This window comes from Lepidochelys olivacea (assembly GCF_965140295.1).
Source record: "Lepidochelys olivacea isolate rLepOli2 genome assembly, chromosome: 7".
In the NCBI taxonomy this organism is placed as follows: domain Eukaryota; kingdom Metazoa; phylum Chordata; order Testudines; family Cheloniidae; genus Lepidochelys; species Lepidochelys olivacea.
Window position 1 is genome coordinate 104,865,254 of NC_140417.1, and position 26,730 is coordinate 104,891,983.

Consider the following 26,730-nt stretch of genomic DNA (forward strand, 5'->3'; position numbering starts at 1 on the left):
GTATCCAGCAAAAGAACTGTTCCCTTTCCTCATGCTTCAGCCATATATGTACACAATGGTAGTAAATAAGAATATTTGGATAACAGTTCTTGGGAGGTTGTAAAATCTTGCCTTATACCCTTACAGAAGAATTAGCAAAAATACCTATTTTTTAAAAAGGAGAAAACTTTTTAAAAGTTTTTTTCCTTTAAACAGAAAAAAAAAATCCTTATTTATAAAAAAAAGTGAACTAGGCACCTCTTCCAGAATTTCTCAAAGCTTAGTACAACTTACCGATTACTTGCAGAAATTCAGTGTTGCTGATTTGTGAATCACTGATACTAAATGTCTCCTCTTGTCTTACCTCTCCAAGCAGAAATCCTTCCTACAATTAAAAAAAAAGATGCAGACTAAAAACAGAAAGAACCCACTAGTATAATTTATTCCCAAGCACATTTAATAAAAAAATTAAATGTAAGACTGTTTGAAATTGACATGTTGATTTGCGCAACAACAAATGCAACTATCAGTAAATTCAACATTGCCTGATTCTAAGTTTCACTTAAGGCCCCTTTATGCAAATCTGGCAGTGTAACGATGTGTTGAATGAGGCAGAAATTGCTTTTGAAGAAATACTATCTTTGCAACTGTAAAACTTGTGTAAGGGCTCTATATGCACTTGTTAACAATCCCGGTACAGGGGCCATGTTATGGGCATAATATGGAAATGGAGCTGGTGCATCACAATTATTCTCTCCTTCCAAGGCCCACAGGAAACAGAGTGTACACTACAGAAGCCCTGAGGTTGCTCTATTTACACCTGATGCTGGGGCTGGGCACTTCCAGAAAATGGAAAACAGTGGTGAATTTAATAGGCAGGTTTCAAACAAACAAAAGGAGTACTTCTTCACACAACACATAGCCAACCTGTTGAACTTGTTGCCATGTGATGCTGTGAAGACCAAAAGCATAAATGGGTTCAAAAAAGAATTAGATAAATTCATGGAGAATACATCCATTAGCTAAGATGCTCCGGGACACAACCACATGCTCCAGGTGTCCCTAAACCACCAAATGTTAGAAGCTGGGACTAGCCACAGGGGGTGGATTACTCTTAATTGCCCTGTTCTGTTCCTTCCCAGTGAAGGATTTGGAATCGGCCACTGTTGGAAGACAGGATACAGGGGTAGGTGGACGATTGGTCAGAATGAGTCAGATCATTCTTTTGTAATTAAAGCCATCTTTCCCTCTCTGTTCCTATCCCAAGCACAAGAGTGGGATAACTGATAATCAGGCCCTATCAATATAAATAATGAAACAATAGGTTGCCATTTTTTTTTTCCGTTCAGATAAGTAGAGCAAATTTACACTACCTACCAGTGGATTAAAAGCTAATGTCAGCAAAGCCCTAACCGCAAATATATATTGCTGCAAGCCAGACTCTAGCTAATATTTTTAATGACTAGTGCTAGTACACTGTGAAGAATAAAGAGGTTTAATCCAGATGCTTATGTTTCCCCCCTTTTTATTGGTTTCAGTGTAACAGCCCTGTTAGTCTGTATTCGCAAAAAGAAAAAGAGTACTTGTGGCACCTTAGAGACTAACCAATTTATTTGAGCATAAGCTTTCGTGAGCTACAGCTCACTCCATCGGATGCACCTTTTTATTGTACACCCACCCCAACTTTCAAGTACATGGCACACTGATACAAGGCCCTGATCCAGCAGCATTCACACAAATGCTTGACTTTATTAGAAAGTACTCACAGCAACAAAGTTAATAACATACATGTTTGCAAAATTTGGGCCTACATCAGACTATCAATCAAAACCAAGCTCTTTAAAATGAAAGATCTACTTTCAAGGGTGAAAGACCTTTGCAGGCATTATAAAATCCCTATAATAAATTCTAGTAGTATGATAAAAAAGCTACATTTAATGTGTTTACTTTGTGCAACATGGTCAATAGAAAAGTTGATAATGCAACTGACAAACTCTCTTTAAATTTCTGCTTCTTGATTACATACATTTTACAATGAAAGTAGAGTGATAACTTGTATTAGGTTAACAAGTAAATTACAATACTCAAGGGATGATCCAAGTAGGCAGTTTATTTAAGTGAATTATGATCCAATGTCTATTGTACGCCAAAATGATTTTATGCGAGAAAGAGAAACTATGCACACTGCAGAGAATATTGTAAAAATAGTCTTTTATAAGAACAAAGTAGGCTTTTTAGAGTAATGAACTCAAGATATTAGGCAGCTTTTGGAAGCTAGCTTTTGGTTTAGCCACCTGTGAATAGCCTTCTGCGACTATGGCACCATACTATCCACCTGGTTAATGTCAGCAGGGGCATGTGGGGCACACAAGAGAAGATGGAGAACGGGATCCATTTCCTGAAAGTATTCAGACCAGAGTTAAACGAGAACCGGAACAACCAGAGAAATAAACATCCCTAGAGGCAGGACTGATGCACGACTAATGTCAGCAATGCACGGACATGCAAACGCCTAGTCTGGATTGCAACAACACACAACACTTTTAATGCCTACTGCTCTGTGTCGGGCCGAGGGGTTCAGTCCACCTGGGCTTCCCCCTTTTCCCTGTACACCCTCTGACTGATTCGTTAGACCCGTTGCGGGGGGGAAACGTAAGAGACTCACTTCCCCAAGACCTTCACAACACCTAATCACAACATGCCCCACCCCCCCCCCAACTCTGCCCCTCCACTTCCCTTACCCCCCCCATCCCCTCACCCCCAGCCTGCCCCGGCGCAGAGGTGAGGCGAAGGCGGCCGGCTCGGGGAGAGCGGGCGGGGCAGGGGGCGCTAGGCCCAGGGCAAGCGGGCAGGGGTTCCCTGAAGCCCCCCTGCCCCAGTGGGGGGTGAGGAGCCCGTCTCCCTCCCGGCAGCTCCCCGGCGGGGAGCAGGGCGCAGCCCCGGACACCTACGTGATCCGCGCTGCTGTTAGCACTGTAGTAACAGACGGAACTGAACGTGTAGCCCGAAATGGAAGCCGCCATGATGGAGACCACCGCCGCTGCCGCTCCCACAAACCACCGCGCCGCCCCCTCCCACTGCCCCCCCCCGCCGCCCCGGCTTCCGGGAGCGCCGCGGGGATGCCTGGGAAATGTAGTTCCCAGCTGCCAGCCTCAATGCGCGGGCGCCTGGGAGCGCTGAGAGCAGGTGCCGCACGGCCCCGGCGCGGCCACCGAGGGAGCTGGGGCCCGCCTCGCCCAGTGCTTGGGGGCCGCTGCCACTCTCACCTGGGCCCTGCCTGTCAATACCTCTCACTATGCGCGCCTGGTCGTTACAAAAACTAATTTCCCCTCTGCTGTTACTCGCGCCTTCTTGTCAACGGTTTGAGGTGGGCCACCCCCATCATTATGACAAAAGGGATTGTTCCTCCCTTGGTACCCTGCTGTCCATTGAATTGTCTCGTTAGCACCGACCTCCCGCACCCCCACTCGGTAAGGAAGCCCCATCTTTTCAGGTGCTGTATATTTATAGCTGCTGCTCTATTTTCCACTCCATGCATCTGATGAAGTGGGTTCCAGCCCACGAAAGCTTATGCCCAGATAAATGTGTTAGTCTCTAAGGTGCCACAAGGACTCCTCGTTGTTTTTACTACTAGTAACGATTGTCACTGTACGGCAGGGTATCATCACGCCATGCCCTAGCAGTGAGGGCGTGCACGGCGCTGTACGGAGCACAGGAATAGGTCGCCGGGCAGTGCTCTAGCAGTGTCAGTGCACGCAGTGCCGTACGGAGCACGGGGACAGGTCACAAAGCAATGCCCTAGCAATGTGAGCGCGCACAGCGCTGTACAGAGCATGGGTACAGGGCGCCAGGCAATACGCTAGCAATGTGAGCGTGCACGGCGCTGTACGGAGCACGGGGACAGGTCGCCAGGCAATACGCTAGCAATGAGGGCATGCACAGTGCTGTACGGAGAATGGGAACGGCACCAGGCAATGCCCTAGCAGCCTAAGCAGCATCAGAGCACACAGTGCTGTACGGACCAAGGGAAGGTCACTAGGCATTGCCCTAGCAGCGTCAGCACCATTTGTCCTAGTAGCATCTGTGCACACAACACTGTATAGACATGAGCCCAGGTCGCCAGGCATTGCCCTGGCAGCATCAGTGTACATGGTGCTGTACAGAGCACAGGGACAGACCCACTTCATGTGCCCTGACCTGACTATGGTGTCATTAGATTGTCATCAGATAACCCATGGACATTTAGGCCCCTCTACCCATGCTGTCTCTGGGCCTCAGACTTAAATATCACAGGTGACTAAACCTCAACAGGGTAGGGACTGTGCCATTTTATGTTTGTGTAACCCTTCTGCCCATCAGAGTTGGCAGCAACAAGGGCCGGGTTCAGTATCTAGGGGTTCCATTCCAATAAAACAATGCAAACCAGCTTGAGCCCCCACCCAGTGACCTGGGACAAATATACACCACCCCCACTGAGTGCCTCTAAGAGGCAATACTTCCTCTCTCACAAGCACAGAGGCTGAGCATAGCAAAAGCCTTTTAATAACAGAGAGAAACAATGTGGCATTATGCTGGGGAAACACCACCAACAGGATTCATAATACAACCCATGAACCAAAACCCACCCCAAGAAAATTGGGCCACATCCTTTCCCTTTGGTTCTTGAGTCCAGCAACCCAAAAGTCCAACAACCCAAAAGTCTCTGTCCCTGATCAGTGCCGCCCCAGAGTTTGAAAGTTTATCTGCAGAGTTTTAACTCCCAACCAGGGTGGAAATGCGGGGGGTTAAGGGGCACCTTACGTGGTCCGAAGCCAACTACCCAACCTCTCCGTGGGGCTCCACTCCGCTCCACCAGCTGCCCCACAAATTGCTCTGCCAGCCACTCCACTCCGCTCCGCTAGCTGTCCCGCGAGCGGCTCCCACCATCCCACAAACTGCTCCGCCAACCGCTCCCGCCATCTGACTAACTGCTCCACAATATATCTTCAGGCCCCCCCACTACTTAACACAACACTCAGTAATTTCAGCTCCTAGTAATTTTAGCTCTTTAGTGATTTCAGCATGTAGTAGGGAAGCCTCACTGCTAGTACACCATTGGCCCAAAGTGAATTTAGTTCAGTAACCTGTAACTAGACTCATAGTAGAATCAAAACTAGCTCTGATATTCCACCATAAAGAGGAAAAAGGTGCAACTGATATGTAAGGCCTTCATCAGCAGACCTATCCCCAACATCTCTCAATTCACTGGCTTTTGGAACCCATGACCCTTGCCTAGCGAGTGCTGCTTAGTTGATGGTGAGTCCCTCCATCATAACAAAAGGCCAAGTACAGTTCCACTGTCCTTGATTCACATAATCAGGATAATAACAGTTTATTCTTCCTGCCCCAATAACAGAGAAACTGGAGCTCCTACAGCAGCCAAAGTGACCATCTAGGCACGGTGGGTGTGCCTATGCAAATGAGATCAGCCCCTGAAGTTCTTTTCCATAACCCACCAGGACTCACCACCAGATGTCAGGGTAGAGCTCATCCTGACTCTGCTTACATTTGCACAGCACCCAGTACAGTGGGGGTCCACATCAAGTCTCCTGGCCACTACTGTAATTAAAAATATTTAATAATCATTAATAATAAAACAGATGTAGTAATTTTAAAATTACAAAGGTTTCTATTTACCGTATGTTTTCATGAATACGTAGTACTGAAGGTTTTGGAGGTATGGATGAACAATAGTCTAAGGAAACAAATTCTGTTTCCAGTTACACCTCAGGCCAACCCCACTGAAGTTAATGGAGTTACACAAACAGCAAAATCTGCCCCTCTGGTGGCAACAGCTATTTCCTGTGACAGGTTCTCCACAAAATAATGTACAGGTGACAGTGTGATTTTAATGGCACAGTCCAGTAACATGTCCATGCAGGGAGATGTGATTTCATATACAGTCTCATACAAAATTCAACAAAACTTGTAAATGAGAAGTCAAAATCACAATATGTACCCCAGTAGAGGCGGTTTCACATGCAAATACTATTTTTTCTTTTTCATGCATACTTCTTTCACTCTTTTTTTTTAACCAAAGGGAATTAAATTAAGGATTCTTAATGTAACATTAAGATTAAAGCCTGGAAACTCCAAATTAATCCATGTGGGCAGACCCTTATGCATGTGTATCACCCAAGTGAAGTCAATGGAGTTCTGCTTGTGCACAGTCTGCCTGGATCAGCTTGCAGGACTGGGGCCCGAGTTAGTATAACAACAGCAACAAAAATGAAGAGGCCAAATTCAGAGAGAGTTGTGCATTCATATGCCAAAGCTAAATTAGTTCTAGGATTCCTACAGCCTCGTTCCTCATTCCTATTTTTGCTGTAAAAAGTACACTTTCAGGCTCCAATCTTGCAGAATCGAGGCCTAATATAGTACAGTAGAACCTCAGAGTTAGAACACCAGAGTTACAAACTGACCAGTCAACCACATACACTCAATTTGGAACCCGAAGTACACAATAAGGCAGCAGCAGAGACAAAAAAAAAGACAAAAAAAAGAGCAAATACAGTACAGTAGTGTGTTCAACAAAAACTACTAAAAATAGCTAAGTGGAAAGCAACATTTTTAATTGGCATAGTAAAGTTTCAAAGTTGTATTAAGTCAATGTTCAGCTGTAAACTTTTGGAAGAACAACCATAACATTTTGTTCAGAGTTACAAACATTTCAGAGTTGCGTACAACCTCCATTCCTGAGGTGTTCGTAACTCTGAGGTTGTACTGTAACATTTATAGGACCAATCCTGCAAACTACCAAATGTCGGTCAGACGACCATGAATTGTCCATGGAAACCAATGAGCTTCTCAAAACAGTAAACACTTATTGACACCCTTGAAACGACACAAGATAGTAAGCAGCACCCTTGATAGTGTTTGCAGAATGGAGCTTGATAGTGTCAAAACAGTTCAAGAGCTGTGCAAAAAGACTGAGTGAAGGCTGTTGTAGGCATAACTTTTCACTCTCCGGACATTTTTGTGCTTGATTTCTCTACTTAAATAGTATATCGCTGTATGTTTGTACATTTAATGGACCTCTAGAAGCTGATTCCCAAAACCATGTGTCATAAATATAAAGGGAAGGGTAAACCCCTTTGAAATCCCTCCTGGCCAGGGGAAAGCTCCTCTCACCTGTAAAGGGTTAAGAAGCTAAAGGTAACCTCGCTGGCACCTGACCAAAATGACCAATGAGGAGACAAGATACTTTCAAAAGCTGGGAGGAGGGAGAGAAACAAAGGGTTTGTGTGTCTGTCTGTAGTCGTTTTGGCCGGGGACAGAACAGGAATGGAGTCTTAGAACTTTTAGTAAGTAATCTAGCTAGGTATGTGTTAGATTATGATTTCTTTAAATGGCTGAGAAAAGAATTGTGCTGAATAGAATAACTATTTCTGTCTGTGTATCTTTTTTGTAACAAGGTTTTGCCTAGAGGGGTTCTCTATGTTTTTGAATCTAATTACCCTGTAAGATATCTACCATCCTGATTTTACAGGGGGGATTTCTTTATTTCTATTTACTTCTATTTTTTATTAAAAGTCTTCTTGTAAAACACTGAATGCTTTTTCATTGTTCTCAGATCCAAGGGTTTGGGTCTGTGGTCACCTATGCAAATTGGTGAGGCTTTTTATCCAACATTTCCCAGAAAAGGGGGGGTGCAAGTGTTGGGAGGATTGTTCATTGTTCTTAAGATCCAAGGGTCTGGGTCTGTAGTCACCTAGGCAAATTGGTGAGGCTTTTTACCAAACCTTGTCCAGGAAGTGGGGTGCAAGGTTTTGGGAAGTATTTTGGGGGGGAAGGACGCGTCCAAACAGCTCTTCCCCAGTAACCAGTATTAGTTTGGTGGTGGTAGCGGCCTGTCCAAGGGGTAATATTTTGTACCTTGGGGAAGTTTTGACCTAAGCTGGTAAAGATAAGCTTAGGAGGTTTTTCATGCAGGTCCCCACATCTGTACCCTAGAGTTCAGAGTGGGGGAGGAACCTTGACATGGTGGCACAGTGGTGGGATTAACCTGAAATCATTTTGAGATCCAGTTGAGATTTTTTGAACTAGAAATACAGATTTTAAAAAGGAATTTTTAGGAAGTCCAGAAGGCAGCTTTGAAACTGAAAGCAGCTTGGTTTCTCTCTGCTTTGTGGCCAAGCAGAGACAAAAGGGGATTATCTTGTGAATTGCAGGTTTTCTTTGCCTGGAGGCAGAGTACTTAACTCCTGCAGGGAAATTCACAGTCTTCCAACCCAGAGGTTTTTTTTTTTCTTTTCTTCCTAAAAGTAAATAGGGGGTGTGTGCTCTACCCATTTGCCTGGAGACAAAAGTGGCAGGGTTTTTTTTAGGATTTTGATTTTTTTTTGTTTTACAAGGAGCACAGGTTTGAAAAGAAATTTTTTTTTCTTTGGGCTGGGTAAGCAGGTTTCCAATAGTTGGAGGTTTTTTGCTTTAATTTGGGCCCAGAGCAGAGACAAGGGAATTGTCTTTTTCTGTAGGCTGACAATCACTATCAGAGAATAGGTATTCTATTCCAGCACAGCAAAATTTTACAGCCAAGTTTTGTTTGTTTATTTCTAAACCTCGGGTGTAAAGTTAGTTAAAAACAGAGAGGTTAGAATGGGCAAATCCTCAGCTCGACTACAGCTGGAATTAGCCAAATTTCAGGCTGAGGAAAAACAAAGGGAACATGAAAGACAGATAGAACTCATGCGGCTGACGGAGGAGGAGAAGGAAAAAGAGAGGAAGCATGTGGAGGAGATGGAGAGGATAAAGGCCCAGCAGACTATACCAACAAACCCTAGCAATCCTTCTCCAGGTACCACTTCCCATCCCAGAAAGTTCCCCACCTACAAGGCAGGTGATGATACTGAGGCCTTCTTAGAAAACTTCGAAAGGGCCTGCCTTGGGTACAACATCTCTACTGACCAATACATGGTAGAGCTGAGGCCGCAGCTCAGTGGACCCTTAGCTGAGGTGGCAGCTGAAATGCCTAAAGAACACATGAACAAGTATGAACTGTTTAAATCCAAGGCGAGAGTCAGAATGGGGATAACACCCGAGCAGTCTCGTCGGAGGTTCAGAGCCCTAAGGTGGAAACCAGACATGTCATTTACCCGACATGCCTACCACATTGTAAAACATTGGGATGCCTGGATATCAGGAGCAAGTGTTGAATCTCCAGTAAATTTGCCCTTCCTAATGCAAATGGAACAATTCTTAGAGGGTGTTCCTGAGGAAATAGAAAGATACATCCTAGATGGGAAACCCAAAACTGTAATTGAGGCAGGAGAGATTGGAGCCAGATGGGTGGAGGTGGCAGAGAAGAAGAAAACTGGTCGCAGTTGGAGCGGAGACCAGAAGGGACCACCCCAGACCACACCCTATTACCGGGGGCCGCCCAAAGCCCCACCTACCTCCCAAAGAACCCTCCAGACCCCTTATCGTCCCACCACCCCGTTCTCCAGCAACCCTCCTCGCCCCAGTGACCCGTCAGCTGGACGATGTTTTAAGTGTAACGAGCTGGGGCATGTAAAGGCCAACTGCCCCAAGAACCCCAACAGATTACAGTTCATTGCACCGGAATCACACCAGAGGTCCACAGGCCCAGATACCTCCCAGATACCCTTGGAGCGGAGGGAAACTGTGAGTGTGGGTGGGAAGAAGGTCACCGCGTGGAGGGACACCGGAGCACAAGTGTCAGCTATCCATGCTTCCTTAGTGGACCCCAATTTAATCAACCCAGAGATCCAAGTGACGATTCAACCCTTCAAGTCCAACTCTTTCAATTTGCCTACAGCCAAGTTGCCTGTCCAGTACAAGGGCTGGTCAGGAATGTGGACTTTTGCAGTCTATGATGATTATCCCATCCCCATGCTGTTGGGGGAAGACTTGGCCAATCATGTGAAGCAGGCCAAGAGGGTGGGAATGGTCACCCGCAACCAGGCTAAACAAGCCGTGAGGCCTAGCTCTGTTCCGGAAACTTCTATCAGGACCCAGTCAGAGGTGATGGACCTGGACCCCAGGCCAATGTCTGCAACAGCAGTAGTGGATCCAGTCCCAGAGACCCAGACGGAACCAGTCCCAGAACCGGAACCAGCCAAACAACCAACACCAGACCCCGTGTCAGCACTGAATCCAGTACTTGCAACCTCAACACCAGAGGGCCCCACCGAACCTGAACTGGCAGCAGCCGATAACCCTACACAAGAGGCTCAGCCGGAGCCTGAATCCCAACATAGTGCACCAGCGGAGAGCGGTTCACCGTCAACAGAAACAGCTCCATCCCCTATATCGCTTCCAGAGGGACCAAGCCTAGGTCCACAATCCCATGAGGAACTGATGTCTCCAGCATCAAGGGAACAGTTCCAGACCGAACAGGAAGCAGATGAAAGCCTCCAGAGAGCTTGGACGGCGGCACGGAGCAACCCACCGCCTCTCAGCTCTTCTAATCGATCCAGGTTTGTTGTAGAAAGAGGACTTTTATACAAGGAAACTCTTTCTGGGGGACACCAGGAAGACTGGCATCCTCAGAGACAGTTGGTAGTTCCAACTAAATACCAGGCCAAGCTCTTGAGCTTAGCCCATGATCACCCTAGTGGCCATGCTGGGGTGAACAGGACCAAAGACCGTTTGGGGGGGTCATTCCACTGGGAGGGAATGGGCAAGGATGTTTCTACCTATGTCCAGTCTTGTGAGGTGTGCCAAAGAGTGGGAAAACCCCAAGACCAGGTCAAAGCTCCTCTCCAGCCACTCCCCATCATTAAAGTTCCATTTCAGCGAGTAGCTGTGGATATTCTGGGTCCTTTTCCGAAAAAGACACCCAGAGGAAAGCAGTACATACTGACTTTCATGGATTTTGCCACCCGATGGCCAGAAGCAGTAGCTCTAAGCAACACCAGGGCTAAAAGTGTGTGCCAGGCACTAGCAGACATTTTTGCCAGGGTAGGTTGGCCCTCCGACATCCTCACAGATGCAGGGACTAATTTCCTGGCAGGAACTATGAAAAACCTTTGGGAAGCTCATGGGGTAAATCACTTGGTTGCCACTCCTTACCATCATCAAACAAATGGCATGGTGGAGAAGTTTAATGGAACTTTGGGGGCCATGATACGTAAATTCGTAAATGAGCACTCCAATGATTGGGACCTAGTATTGCAGCAGTTGCTCTTTGCCTACAGAGCTGTACCACATCCCAGTTTAGGGTTTTCCCCATTTGAACTTGTATATGGCCGTGAGGTTAAGGGGCCATTGCAGTTGGTGAAGCAGCAATGGGAGGGATTTACACCTTCTCCAGGAACTAACATTCTGGACTTTGTAACCAACCTACAAAACACCCTCCGAACCTCTTTAGCCCTTGCTAGAGAAAACTTACAGGATGCTCAAAAAGAGCAAAAAGCCTGGTATGATAAACATGCCAGAGAGCGTTCCTTCAAAGTAGGAGACCAGGTCATGGTCTTAAAGGCGCTCCAGGCCCATAAAATGGAAGCATCGTGGGAAGGGCCATTCGTGGTCCAGGAGCGCCTGGGAGCTGTTAATTATCTCATAGCATTCCCCACCTCCAACCGAAAGCCTAAGGTGTATCATATTAATTCTCTAAAGCCCTTTTATTCCAGAGAATTAAAGGTTTGTCAGTTTACAGCCCAGGGAGGAGACGACGCTGAGTGGCCTGAAGGTGTCTACTACGAAGGGAAATGTGCTGGTGGTGTGGAAGAGGTGAACCTCTCCATGACCCTTGGGCGTATGCAGCGACAGCAGATCCAGGAGCTGTGCACTAGCTACGCGCCAACGTTCTCAGCCACCCCAGGACTGACTGAACGGGCATACCACTCCATTGACACAGGTAATGCTCACCCAATTAGGGTCCAACCTTACCGGGTGTCTCCTCAAGCTAAAACTGCTATAGAACGGGAGATCCAGGATATGTTACAGATGGGTGTAATCCGCCCCTCTGAAAGTGCATGGGCATCTCCAGTGGTTCTAGTTCCCAAACCAGATGGGGAAATACGTTTTTGCGTGGACTACCGTAAGCTAAATGCTGTAACTCGCCCAGACAACTATCCCATGCCACGCACAGATGAACTATTAGAGAAACTGGGAAGGGCCCAGTTCATCTCTACCTTGGACTTAACCAAGGGGTACTGGCAGGTACCGCTAGATGAATCTGCCAAGGAAAGGTCAGCCTTCATCACACATCTCGGGCTGTATGAATTTAATGTACTCCCTTTCGGGCTGCGAAATGCACCCGCCACTTTCCAAAGACTTGTAGATGGGCTCCTAGCGGGATTAGGAGAATATGCAGTCGCCTACCTTGACGATGTGGCCATATTTTCGGATTCCTGGGCAGACCACCTGGAACATCTACAAAAAGTCCTTGAGCGCATAAGGGAGGCAGGACTAACTGTTAAGGCTAAGAAGTGTCAAATAGGCCTAAACAGAGTGACTTACCTTGGACACCAGGTGGGTCAAGGAACTATCAGCCCCCTACAGGCCAAAGTGGATGCTATCCAAAAGTGGCCTGTCCCAAAGTCAAAGAAACAGGTTCAATCCTTCTTAGGCTTGGCCGGTTATTACAGACGATTTGTACCGCACTACAGCCAAATCGCTGCCCCACTGACAGACCTAACCAAAAAGAAACAGCCAAATGCTGTTCAGTGGACCGGAAAGTGTCAGAAGGCCTTTAACAAGCTTAAAGCGACACTCATGTCTGACCCTGTACTAAGGGCCCCAGACTTTGACAAACCGTTCCTAGTAACCACAGATGCATCCGAGCGTGGTGTGGGAGCAGTTTTAATGCAGAAAGGACCTGATCAAGAATTCCACCCTGTAGTGTTTCTCAGCAAAAAACTGTCTGAGAGGGAAAGCAACTGGTCAGTCACTGAAAAAGAATGTTATGCCATTGTCTACGCTCTGGAAAAGCTACGCCCATATGTTTGGGGACGGCGTTTCCACCTGCAAACCGACCATGCTGCACTAAAGTGGCTTCACACCGTCAAAGAAACTAACAGAAAACTTCTTCGGTGGAGTTTAGCTCTCCAAGATTTTGATTTCGACATCCAACACATCTCAGGAGCTTCTAACAAAGTGGCTGATGCACTCTCCCGTGAAAGTTTCCCAGAATCAACTGGTTAAAATCGTCCTTGAGATGTGGAAAATATTGTTAGTCTTTATGTACTTGGTAGTATATTTAGAGATGCATGTGTCTTATTAACTCTGTTTTCCTAGAGCTCCAGGAAGAAATCCCAGCCAGTGTTTCACCCTAGCTGAGATTTGGGGGGCGTGTCATAAATATAAAGGGAAGGGTAAACCCCTTTGAAATCCCTCCTGGCCAGGGGAAAGCTCCTCTCACCTGTAAAGGGTTAAGAAGCTAAAGGTAACCTCGCTGGCACCTGACCAAAATGACCAATGAGGAGACAAGATACTTTCAAAAGCTGGGAGGAGGGAGAGAAACAAAGGGTTTGTGTGTCTGTCTGTAGTCGTTTTGGCCGGGGACAGAACAGGAATGGAGTCTTAGAACTTTTAGTAAGTAATCTAGCTAGGTATGTGTTAGATTATGATTTCTTTAAATGGCTGAGAAAAGAATTGTGCTGAATAGAATAACTATTTCTGTCTGTGTATCTTTTTTGTAACTTAAGGTTTTGCCTAGAGGGGTTCTCTATGTTTTTGAATCTAATTACCCTGTAAGATATATACCATCCTGATTTTACAGGGGGGATTTCTTTAGTTCTATTTACTTCTATTTTTTATTAAAAGTCTTCTTGTAAAACACTGAATGCTTTTTCATTGTTCTCAGATCCAAGGGTTTGGGTCTGTGGTCACCTATGCAAATTGGTGAGGCTTTTTATCCAACATTTCCCAGGAAAGGGGGAGTGCAAGTGTTGGGAGGATTGTTCATTGTTCTTAAGATCCAAGGGTCTGGGTCTGTAGTCACCTAGGCAAATTGGTGAGGCTTTTTACCAAACCTTGTCCAGGAAGTGGGGTGCAAGGTTTTGGGAAGTATTTTGGGGGGAAGGACGCGTCCAAACAGCTCTTCCCCAGTAACCAGTATTAGTTTGGTGGTGGTAGCGGCCATTCCAAGGATAACGGGGGTAATATTTTGTACCTTGGGGAAGTTTTGACCTAAGCTGGTAAAGATAAGCTTAGGAGGTTTTTCATGCAGGTCCCCACATCTGTACCCTAGAGTTCAGAGTGGGGGAGGAACCTTGACACCATGTAATTCCTTGTGTTAGAAAACAAAAAGGCTGTGGCCTTCATCTTGCAAACCATTCCATGTGGGGGAATCCCTGTGATGATCAGATTGGGGGTCTGTGTGGGTCCTCCAGAGCAGACAATCTGGCAGTTTCAGGGTTTATCACTTTGATGCAATGTCCAGCTAGTTGCACCCATTTTCAGATTCCTAATTGCTTGTTTTTTGGAAAAGGTGCAAGTCCTGTCATATATTTCATTGTGTACACTTCTTCCTTGAGGGCAGTGGTTCCCAGACTTGTTCGCCGCTTGTGCAGGGAAAGCCCCTGGCGGGCCGGGCTGGTTTGTTTACCAGCCACGTCCGCAGGTTCAGCCGATCGTGGCTCCCAGTGGCCGCGGTTCGCTGCTCCAGGCCAATGGGACCTGCTGGAAGCGGCATCCAGTATGTCCCTCAGCCCGCGCCGCTTCCAGCAGCTCCCATTGGCCTGGAGCAGCGAACCACGGCCACTGGGAGCCATGATCGGCCGAACCTGCGGACATGGCAGATAAACAAATTAGCCCGGCCCGCCAAGGGATTTCCCTGAACAAGCGGCGGAACAAGTTTGGGAACCACTGCTTTAGGAAATATAAGTATTTATTTATTTGTACACTTGATCTTTATAAAATTGTTATTTTTAATACAAGAATCAATACCTTTTTATTCAATACATAGATTTCAAATGCTCAATACTGGGAGATCTTAGGAGAAGCCTTTCAAAACTGAACCAATGTGTGAATGAATAATGAAAGAAAAAAACATAGAGCAAGGAAACAGATTATTATAATCCCTTTAAAGCATGGAACAGATAAACAACAGCAAGGAAAATATTATTTAAAATGTGGTGAAAAGTTCCTTTTAAAAGCTGATAATGCTGTGTGTGATAAGCCCAACACACTATACAACAATGTTATCTCCAGGTCATTATTAAAGGGAATATATAATAGGTGCAGAATAAAAATAATATAGAAAATTATTATTTTTATTATGGACTCCTAGATGGTAAATGTACAGACAGATTATATTCTATTTCTTTTCTAATTTAAGGCACTTACATTTTCATTTGCCATAAAACAGCAATTATATTTTTGACTAAGTTTCAAGCCCCATTCACTGTAGGTTATGCACTGTATTCATTGTTGAGTCTAAGAAATGTGTTTATACTTCCTGTCCCTTCACACACTAGTGATCCAAAGGAAATAGCAGAAATCCTTCTGATTGTGATCGTTTTAGATCATTCATGTGGGTCAGGTGGTCCAGGGTTCAAAATCTGGTCATTTGGAGTCACATTATCCATTGAAAGCAAGACTATTTACTTTTAATCTGTTTAAATCACATGCTGGCATTTGTATATGATGATGGAAAAACAGGAGAATTGTGTCTCTAAAACAAAACAATCACAGTTTAAGAGACAGATGGACAAAAGAATAGGACATAAAATTGGAGTTACACTAAGGATGAATTTGGTTTATTGAAGTACAGTATTAAAATAGCTATGACCTGATCCTGTTTGTGCAGTTAAGGGTTGCAGGATTGGATCTCTTAAATTTAGTCCACTAATCTGCTAAAATATTAGTGGTGTAGTATTACTGCCAGGCCTACTGACTTTATGAAGCTTAAAATATAACTATTTTAAAGCTCTTTAATGGCCTGAAAACCTAGGTCTGGAAAAAAGAAGCACATTCCATGGGACTGGTGTGTTTTTTTATGTGAATAACATAGGGTCCAATCCTGTACAATGCTAAATACCTCAAAATAGGCTCAACACTTTGCCAGATCAAGCCCATTACCTATAAAGAAGCTTCCAGTATTGCTAAAATGTTCTGTATGCAAACACAACATGAGGGCTTTCTTGCCTCTGACTTTATTCCCCCCACGGACAGATATGGGGCTGTCCAAAATTTGCACATCTGAGTGAGGGTCATATTGGTAACTTCCCAGAAGCCTGATCTACATAGAATAGAGCCCATTGTATTTTCCTTCATCCTCTGTACACAGCTGCTTCTAAGCTGAATGGTTCCAGACAGCCAGTTACAGAGATGGGGTAGACATATCCAAAGTTCAGAGTGTATTGGGATCTGTTGATTGGTCTGTCCCATGTCTAGCTACCCAATCTTTGCTAATTAGTAGTCTTTACTGCCTCTGCATCATCTCTTTGCCTCTCCAGCACTGCCTGGTTCTCCCTCCCAACAGTCCCACGGAGACTCAAATCTTATCTTGGGACCCACGTGTTTAGGAGCTGGTGAGAGGATGCAGGACTAGCTTGGAGTTCAGTGAGGACATATTTGAAGAGTGCAGGGGCAGATATTGGGGGGCATGAAAGGAAGGATGGTCCAGTGGTTAGGACCTGGGGGACCTGAGTTCAGTATCCCATTCCATGATAGACTTCTTGTGTGACCTTATTCTGTCTAACTCATGGGGGTGTTGTGAGGGTAAATACATTAAAGATTGAGAAGTGCTCAGACACTACACTCATAGGTGCCGACTTCGCTGCTTTCCCCTGGGTGCTGGACCCCAACTCTGTCCCAGCCCTGCCCTCACTCCACCCCTTCAATGTGGCCCCGCCCCTGCCCACCCCTTCCCCAAAGTCCCCGCCCCATCTCCGCCTCCTCCCTGCCCCTATTCCAACTCCTTTCCCAAATCCCCGCCCTGACCCCGCCTGCTCCCTTGAGCATGCCACTTTATGGCTCCTCCCCCTCTCTCCCAGCATGCCGCCAAACAGCTGTTTGGCAACGGCCAGGGGGAAGCGCTGGGAGGTAGGCGTAGGAGTGGGGACGCAGCATGCTTGGGGGGGCGGAAGGAGGTGGGGTGAGGGGAGTTTGGCTGCCAGTGGGTGCAGAGCACCCACTAATTTTTCCCCGTGGGTGCTCCAGTCCCGGAGCACCCACGGAGTGGGCACCTATGACTACACTGATGGGAGCTATAAGCACCTATCCTAGATAGACTGATGGATGTAGGAGTTTTGTGAAGGACAGAGCTGAAGGCTCTCCCTATCTCTCTCACAGCATATCTCTGACACCCTCCTTTCCACTTAATTATTCCCTGCACTGTTCCACCAATCCACCTCACTGCTGTCCCCATACTCCCAGCTCAGACCAGCCCCAAAAGGCCAGCCCTCCCATTCCCAGACCCTGATTCCTGGCTCCCACAAAGAAGACAGGGAGAGGAGCTCAGACTTCTCCCAGAGAAGCACCCCCCTCCCCAAGATCATACATGGAGAGCAAGGAGAGGGGCTCAGGACCTCCCCCCCTAGACTGTGCAGGGAGAGGGGCTTATACAGCCTGAAATCCTGCATGCTTAGAGGGAGGGAGGGAATACCATAGGGGTGACAGATCCCCTCCTCTTGCCAACCAACCCCAAATCCCCAATCCCAATGTCCTCCCCACCCTTCCACTTCCCCTAGTACTCCTGACCCCGACCTTAAAAAACGGACACTCCAGCAGGAGTGCCGGAACCTGCCCTTCCCCCTGAAGACCTGCCCCCACCCTGCTCCTTCCACCCAGGCCTCACCCCTGCCCTGCCTCTTCCTCCAATGCCCCGCTCCTGCCCTGCCCCTTCCCCCCGAGGCCACGCCCCCATTTGCTCCTCTTTCCCCATCCCTCTGTCACTCACTGCTTTTCCCCTCTCCCCGTCTCCCTGCAAGGGTTGGGAGGGACTTGCCTGCAGAGCATGAGTGGGAGCTGCAGCTGCCCGATGCAGATAGGAGGTGGCTGTGGCTGAGTAGGGGCTGGCGTGGATAATGACTTGGCACCTCCCCGCCTCCCCCGTCCGAAGTAACTGGACTTTGGGTGTCCAGTCAGTAGATCTGACCGGACATCGTCAAGACCCCATTTTGACTGAACTTTCTGGTCAAAAACCGGCCACCTGGCCACCCTACTACCAATGCCTTTCCCTTCCTCTACCATTTATCCTCCTCATCTTAATCCCTCTCCCCCCACTGCAGCCCCAAAACCTTCTCCACCTATACCCCCCCACTACTCCACCCCTAATCCTCTCCCTCCAGCACTGCTCTCACACAGTTCCACATTTCACCTCACGACTGCAACACCCCATAGTCCAGGCATGGGCAAACTACAGCCAAGCCATTCGTTTGTGGGTGGTACAGGCTGGTGAAGCTACGTTCTGTTCTCAATCTTTCACAAATATACAGGTTAAACTGAAAGAAAATAAGTTACACCATAAACTTACATATAGACTTGTGTTAAGGAACGTTCCTTTGCGTATTTGCCACTACTTTTATGTGTAACTAGCAACAGGAATAGCCCACCTTTTAATGTTTGTTTTGGAAACAAGTAGTTGTGCGTTTCTTTGTTAGATATGAAGACACCAAAAAATAATTTTATAGCAACACTGATGGTGACCAACAGCAGTTTATAAAAAAAAAGTATGGTGATTGTTTGAGATCAATGGGTGACCTGACAGTGAGTTTGACTACGTAGTACAAATAACCAGAAAAAAAAACAGTCATTACCTTATTATTGAATTCCGGACCAAGATATGTCAGTATCCGCTGTGGGCATCCACATCTAACAATCATTTTGTACATGCCCTTTGCCACCTCAGATGCTGACTTACTTCTAAGTGGAAAGGCTTCCACCCATCTTGAAAGATAATCTATGGCTGTCAGTATATACTGGTATCCATCCTTTGTTACTGGTAATGGTCCTATTAAATCCATTCCCACCTATTCCTAGATCCGAGTGACCTACATACAAGGGTACCAGTTACAGTCATACCACACGTGTTTCTTACTAAATGTTCTCAATAAACCCATATGTCACAAGCAGAGAATGTAAGGCCCACTTTTAAATACAGAAGAAAAAGAAAGAAAGAAAAAACAAACAAACAAAAACAAGGACAGGAATGGGTTATGGAAAACAATACAAGAGTAAAGCTGAAGAAATATCCCCAGCCAGTGCAAAGGCGCATTAGAGGTAATTGCTGCACTGTGCTGTGCCACTTGTATGCATTGGACTCGTTTGAAAATCAAAGCCTCCTTGTATCGCAGAAATAACAATGGATAATGATAAACAATAATGTGTCTGATTCCAAAATTCACCTTTATGCTTTTCAAGGTGGTATCCAAATTTAATTCCTTTCCCTCTTTCAGGCAAGTCAGACATCGTGCAACCTGTTTTTGATGGAACAATATGATGATATTAACATTTAATTATGGAAATAGTATTGCAAGGGAACAGAGTTTGCATTTGCACACCAAATATATTTTTATATTTCTTTTATACATTTTGAACTTCTATTTTAATTGTAAATAGCATTCTTCAGGATTTAGTTTCATTACTTTACATACCCAATTGTCAATGTCTCTTGTCATCCCTGGCCAATAGTATTTTGATGTCAGCATATTCCTCGTTTTGAATATTCCTAGATGTCCACCCAATAGACTGTCATGATACCTTTCAAAGAGTTGCAGAGCTTCTTTCATGGTGTGCACAACAACAACCTTTCTTCCTTTTTGCAGAATGGAACAAAGTCCCCTCTGTTGATCATAGAAGATGGAGCACGGAGGATGATTAAGGTTTCTCGGGGCCCTGAGCCAGAGCAATAGTTGGGCCCCTACCCACCCTGTCTGCCGGTTGCACCATCTATGGCCCTATCCCTTTCTTCCTCTTCCCCAGGATCTCAGCCATATTCCACCTAGGCTCCCCACCATTTTGCCTCCCCCACAACTCCTTTGTTCATTTCCCACCCACCCCACTCTCCCACACAGCCCCAGGACTGGAGAAGCTCTATCCCTGTGTCACAGCCCCAGGGCTGTACCAGGGAGAGAGAGCTCCTCCAGGCCCAGGGCTGCAGCAGGGGTTTGGATGCTGTGGTTCTTTAGGGGACCAGAAGCAGGGTGCTGTGGATTCTCCTTCCCCACCAGGCACTTCTGCTGGAGACGGGGTCAGGCATAGGGGCTTCCCCTGCTGCCCCACGGCTTCTGCCAGGGCTGGGGTGGGGGCAACATGTTGCACTTAAGCTATGACCGGTTATTTGCAAAGCCATTAATTAATTATAAGGCATATGACTACCAAAGACATCTATACACAGTACGGTTCATAATGCCTTGAGTACAAGGGGGGAATTTCAGTGTATAGTTAGAAATTATTGCTCATTGAACATATAGCGATTGCTGTTGGTGCTTGCAGCAAACTGGATAACATACTTAAGAAATGAAGCAAGTCATTAGGGTTTTTTTGTAAAATTTATACTAATTTCTCACATAACTGCACACTGTGTTTGTTGCACCACCGGCATAGATAGCAAAGGAGATTTTCTGGAAAATTTTAATAAAACTAGAGATCCCAGTTCCGGTCCCTTTGAAGGTAAGATTAACACTCCAAATAATCCCAGTGTTGGGACATCAGGACCATCATTTACAGGCTGAAGTTTCCAGTGTAATGTGTCAGTATTATCTTTAAAAAAGTATTCCTTGCCTTCCAAAGAAAAGTTGACAGCAAATCGATGCAGGTTCAGTCTGCTTGCTTTATTCATTCCTTCAGGATATGTTTCACTCCTTAGGTATGCCAAAACATTTGCAATTTTTTCCTCAGAAGATTTCCCTCAGAATTGTTTACAAGAGAAAACAGTTACTTAAGAGCAAACATCACATATCAATCCATATAAGACTCAAAGTTGATTTAGAAGGTATGAGATGTACACTGCAGACCTATAAGCAGGGTAAACCTAAATCAACAATGCATCATTCATAGGCCAGTCACAAGACAGACATAAATAAATTGCAGACATGTGCATAATTTTGAAATATTTGTGGCTTGCAAATTATGGCTATATTAAATCAGTGCAGATTGAATGTTATCAGAGATAAGGATATCACCTACAAGATTGTAACCATGTATAGACATAGTGACTCAGGACAGTAAATGTAACAGCACAAAAATGTCAATAAAAAAAGCAAACACAAGCAGAGTTGCTTGAAGATAATGGGTTCTGAAAACAAATGAATAATTAATATAATATATGGAGATATACCTATCTCATAGAGCAGGAAGGGACCTTGAAAGGTCATTGAGTCCAGTCCCCTGCCTTCACTAGCAGAATCAAGTATTGTCCCTGACAGGTTTGTTTGTTTTTTTAACTGATCCCTAAATGGACCCCTTAAGGGATGAACAAACAACCCTGGGTTTGGCAGGCCAATGCTCAAACCACTGAGCTATCCCTCCACACCCCACTGAAGGGAACGTTCTACTTATTTATGTGTGTTGTAGAGGTAATTTTTTGCTTCGTGCAACTTTTTGGGAGAAAATAGTTTTCTGAAATTCTGAACAATCTGAAATAAAGAAAACCCAATAACATACACATATCAGTATCACCTCATTCTCAGCTATGCCTTTAATCAATAATTTTACTGTAATTTAACTAATCAATCCTAACGTAATGTTACTTGATTATCTAACAAATTATATCCCACCACCTTAATTGGTATACACCCAGCAAAATTACTTATACATCAGCCAAAGAAAATCAAAAAACCAGACAGAGACTACACAGATAAACAATAGAGAAATGGGGAGCAATAAATAAATCACCATGATTACAGGCATGCAAACCATTTAAGAAATTACTATACAGTTATTGTAAAGATTCTTGATTATTCATGCAGTTAGCCAGGAAGACCCTTAGTATTTGTGTACTTTTACCAGATTTGCCCATTAATTGGGGTATGCTCATTTATTGGGGTTACTTGTCTGGGTTTTTTTCCCCTGATCGTTTTTTCCCCCTACTAATGTACTGCTTATGTATAAAGCTCTTGTAAAGCACCCTTCTTTCACTACTAACAGTATTGCTGTAAAACCTTTATTTTTAAGGCACAACTCTTAACTCCTTATTGCACAGTTCTACAGGCATTCTAAGCAAGATTCTTAACAGAAGGTTAACAAATATTCTATGAGAGAGAGACCATGCTAAAGGAGCTTGGTCTGAAAAAGAAAAAGAAAGCTTGCTCAGGTCTGTGCCTCAATTTCCCTACTCCACAGCAATTACTCAACAATTAACATGTGATTAGGGTCCACGTGCTGCCTGCGTTTGTTCAACAATTTGTGACCAGCTTTGCCCGTTACTTTGGGGTACACTCATTTATTAGGGTTACTCTTCTGAAGGGAGGGTGGTTGTGTAATTCTATCAATGTACTGCTTGTGTGCCCAATGGAATGAGTCAAACAGCACTTTCAAGCTGACATCCTTATTTGTCCCAGATTTAGCATGTCCCTATCCCCACTATTACATCACAATTGTACAGGTAGTAACCCACTTGATGAGCAAACCCCAGAGTACTTTTGGGCGCTACAGGGATCTGTAGCTGAGGTAAAAGAAGCATTGCTGCTGAGTAAATGTGGAAGATTCAAACACAAAAGTAAAGTTATTTATGGACTAATAGTGATAACTACTCAAGGAGAACCTAAACAAAATAAGTTGCATTATTAAAGGTTAATACCTGAGGTAGAAAAGGAAACAGAGAGGGAAAATGAGGGATCTCACCCACTCCAGAAGCTTGAACTCGTGAGGCTTCCCAGGCAATGGTGATAGCTCAGAGTCTTGGATCAGTCAGGAGTAGATGAAACCCCAGTGGAAATGAGGCAGAATTTGGGTCTATGCAGACATCAGAAAACTTACTGGAGTGTAAGTAGATGGTTTTGTAGAGAAAATACAATGGTTCAGGGGAGGACACTAGATTTGTTTATGGGTACACTGATGACTCAATGAATTTGTTTAGGCTAGACAATAGGAGCTGATCACTTCTAACTATGGCTGGTGTTCCTTCAGGGGGCTGACAATGAAATTGGGCTGCTTCAGTATTTTGGATATCAATCAAGGTTTAACTACTAGAATTGGTCTAACTGCTGAGCTGTGTGTGTGCAGCATAGGTTCATTAACATCTGGAGCAGAGAACTCCCATGATGCCGTTGTTCCCTGCTTTTTTTCTCTGATCAGTTTTGGTTCAAGCAGGCAGGGTGGGTGTCCTTTCATGAGTCAGACAGACTGGCTACTGTGCCCTGGTTCCCCAAGAAGACAGGTATTATCTGTGACTGCAGAGGTCTTCACAGGGCATTGAGCATGAAATGATCTTTAACAATATGTTGTGACTACTTACATTAAGGAAATCCATTCCACCTTGGTTTAGGAGAGAGACCCCTGATTGACCAATAAGAATCTGGTGTTGCAGATCCCCACAGTGCAATTATTTTTTATTCTCCATTGTAAGTGCAGCTTTTATTTTGGTGAGTTTTGCTCACAGATGCAGAAATGTGGACTTGCACATCCAAAAGTTCTGCAGCCGCTGCTCTTGAGCCCAAGCCTTCATTGTTGAAGATTTTTGCCCTTGGGAAGGATGTAAGATGACCCCATACAATACACTTACTGAATATCTGTGAATCAGCTTCTACACATAAGCAATGACATGTGAACATGGGATTGTATGGGCTAGATTCACAGGCAAGATAAATGCAGCAAAAAGCAATCCTAAAATTTGTGAACTGTTATGAGACTTCAGGTAGACAAATAGTGATAAGAGACTCTTTTAAATACTCAAAATGTGTGACGCAGAGTTTGATGGAATGTAGGGAAATTATTTCACTGCATCAAGTCTCCTGTAGCAGTAAAGTATCACTGGGGCAGCAGGTTTTTATATTTTTTGGTGGCGTCCAGAAAAGGTCCAAGGGAGTTTTGCTGTGGGAGGGGGCTTGGGGTCAGTACTGGGTTTACAATGGTGCCCATGGCGCTGTGGCACCAGGCCCACGCTGGGAAAGGGCCCATTACAGACCCCTCTAACTTATCCGCATAGCTGGGTCTGGCCCCTCCCCTGGGGCAGTCCAGCACACAGGCCCTGCTATGTGAGCAGCTCTCATCCAGCAGGTTCCACTCGCCTGTAGGGGGCTCATCACCCAGCAGCTGGGGGCCACTATGTGGCTCGGCAGGGCTGCTGGCCACGGGGCCAATGGGTGTGGGTGGGATCTTGGGAGTCACGTCCCAGGGATCTGCCCCGCTCCCCAGCACTGCTCCAGCTCTGAGCTGTCTCCGCTGCCTGGGACCTGTGGCGACCCACCTGCCTCCCCTGGGGAAGAGCCACCTGGGACTGGTGCAGAGGCTGGGCCAGTCTCAGCCAGTCACAGGGGACAGTGCCGGGGGTCTCAGCTGGGTGGATCCTGCCAGGCATGTGGGTCCTGAGGGAGCCTGGACGGGGTACGCTCTGCTCCTGCTCCAGCCTGGCTGATTGCACAACTCCCAAGGGGCCGGAGTTATCCTGCCCCAGGACCAGCTCTGGCTGCGCTGCTGGCTCAGCCTGGCAGACACAGTCACCTCCCATCAGGGCTGGCTATTGTGGCCAGGTGTCAGGGTGTGGGAGAGTAGGTCTCCAGTGGGTCTGGGGGGTGGTGCTGGGCAGTGGAGGGTGGGGAGATCTGTGTGTGTTGGGGGGCTGGGAAGTGTGGGGGGTCTGTGCGGGACACTCTGCAGTTGTGGTGGTGGGGGGCACTGGGCCGTGAGGGGATCTGTGTGTGTGTGTGCGCAGGGTGCTGTGCAGTTGTGGGAGGGTTGTGGGGGGTGTTCGGGTAGTGGGGCACTGGGCAGTGAGAGGAGCTGTGGGGGAGTTCTGGATGGGGGGGGCTGTGCTGGGCATAGTGGTCTGTGGGAGGGCACTGGGCATGGGGGTTTGTGGGGGGTCTCTGGGTGGTGTGGCACTGGGCGTAGGGAGTCAGAGGGGTGCTGGGCAGGGGGGTAGCATGGTGCAGCATGGGGCCGTCCCCAAGGGAAAGAAGCATGATGGCAGCGCAGGGCTGGGCTGGGCAGTGTGCATCTGGCAGCTCCCAGTTTGTAAACAGAGCCCTTGTACTGGGCTGGGTGGAGCAGGGCTGTCCCTGCCATGCCATGACCCATCTCCCATTGCCCCTGGCCAGCCCCTCACTCTGAGAACTCTGCCCCCCTGCTCCATGTCCCCATTGCCCCCATGGGGGCCCACAAATATGTTTAGCATTGGTTAATCTGGCCCTTTTTGGGGTGCAGGCTCTGGGATGGAGTTGGGGTACAGGAGGGTTGCAGGCTATGGGGAGTTTGAGTGAGGGGTGCAGGCTCTGACCTGGGGCAGGGGATTGGGGTACAGGAGGGGTACAAACATGCGGGCTCTGGGAGTTAGCAACTCAGCACGTTATATAAAGAGAAAGGCGCTGCAGTGATTTCATATAGACATAGAAACTGATAGAAGACTCTTTTACATATTCAAAATGTGAGATGCAGAGTTTGAGGGAGGGCATGTCTGTACAATATTTCACAACATTCAGTCTCCTGGCTGTAGCAGTAATGTGGGCCTGCAGATAGAGAGGAGCTGCGGTGTCTGAGCACTGACAGTCTAGGAATTGGGAGGCCTGGGCCATTAAGAACCCACCCTCTGCTCCGGGGCTGACATACAGCATCCTATGAGGAGGACGAAAAAGCCTCTGCCCCGACCCCGCCCTAGATTTGCGAGCACAGCAGGTGGCTCTCTCCCCCTCCCTAAACGGGGGTTTTGTCCCCCCACAGGGTCTGGCAGAGTCTTCCCCCTCCCCCGGGCTTAACCCCGGCTACCACCCCCAATTTTCCCCCTTCAGCCCCTCTTCTGCCGCTACCTACAGTAGCTTGATCCCCCCTGCCAGTAAATTTCTGCCCCCTGCTCAGATCCTGACACCCCCCACCCCCGCTGTGATCTGCCCCCCTTAATCCTTTTAAACCCCTCCAAAGGGGAGGCAGCAAATCGTAAGGAGACGTAAGGGCAGAGAGAGGGCAGTGACAACAGCGAAGGTTACTGGGCATGCTCAATGCACCCAAAGAAGGGCACTGGGAGAGGGAGCTGTTTGTGCCCTGCATGCAATTTCCCCACCCAGATGCAGCCCTCGGGCCAAAAAGTTTGCCCACCCCTGCCATAGTCCCATAGTTGTGCAGCAAAAAAACTTATAAGAATCTAAAAATGTTATGAGCATGCCATGGTAGGGGGCTGTGTACCCAGAGCCCCCTTGTCCTTAACCCCACTCAATGCCATTGTTCAAGAAATAAGGATTCCCTTGTCTTTCTTCTTCCCTCTAGTTAAGCAATGCTCGCTGATTAATCAGCGCTGGCTCTCTGCTGTCATAGTCCCCCTAGACAGAAAAGTCCCACCAGACAGTCATTCTCTCACATGCACGCCGCATGGGCAATATTCCCTCTGCGAAGCCGGTCTGAGCCCCTTCTTCCCTGGTCTTGCTGCACAGGTGCGCTTGGCACCTACTGGTCTGGAGAGCCCGAGCTGAGATCCATGTCCAGCGACCCCCTGGGGTCAGCGAGACCCACAGCGTGAGCCACACGTGTGTGCAAAACGTTGCAAGAACCCGCTGCTTTTGTAAAACGCCGCCTGGTGGGTGTGTGTGCGACAGGGACCCCTTGCTGAGATGACCCAGGTCTGTGCACCCCCCAGGAGGGCACAACTCAAGCGCAACTGAGCCGGGCCATACCAGGAGCAGCCCCGAGCACAGCTTCCAGGACCCTCAC

At 46.7% G+C, this 26,730-nt stretch overlaps 1 protein-coding gene and 1 long non-coding RNA gene across 2 annotated transcripts in view; both read right to left on the reverse strand.

Moving 5' to 3' along the window:
- The window catches only part of ABRAXAS2 (abraxas 2, BRISC complex subunit), a 28,520-nt gene extending 25,496 nt beyond the window's left edge, over positions 1 to 3,024 (reverse strand). The window contains exons 1-2 of the mRNA XM_084635268.1: positions 2,931 to 3,024; positions 274 to 364 (exon numbers count right to left, since the gene is read on the reverse strand). Coding sequence (XP_084491394.1) covers positions 274 to 364; positions 2,931 to 3,002 — 163 coding nt within the window. The 5' untranslated portion in view covers positions 3,003 to 3,024. The remainder of the gene's footprint in view (positions 1 to 273; positions 365 to 2,930) is intronic.
- A 2,459-nt stretch (positions 3,025 to 5,483) lies between these two features.
- LOC311524207 lies at positions 5,484 to 19,661 on the reverse strand. Its single transcript, XR_014712506.1, has 3 exons — positions 19,527 to 19,661; positions 19,278 to 19,349; positions 5,484 to 5,577 (listed from the first exon to the last, which is right to left on the reverse strand). It is a non-coding gene; the product is annotated as an uncharacterized lncRNA (long non-coding RNA).
- Positions 19,662 to 26,730: the final 7,069 nt, after the last annotated feature.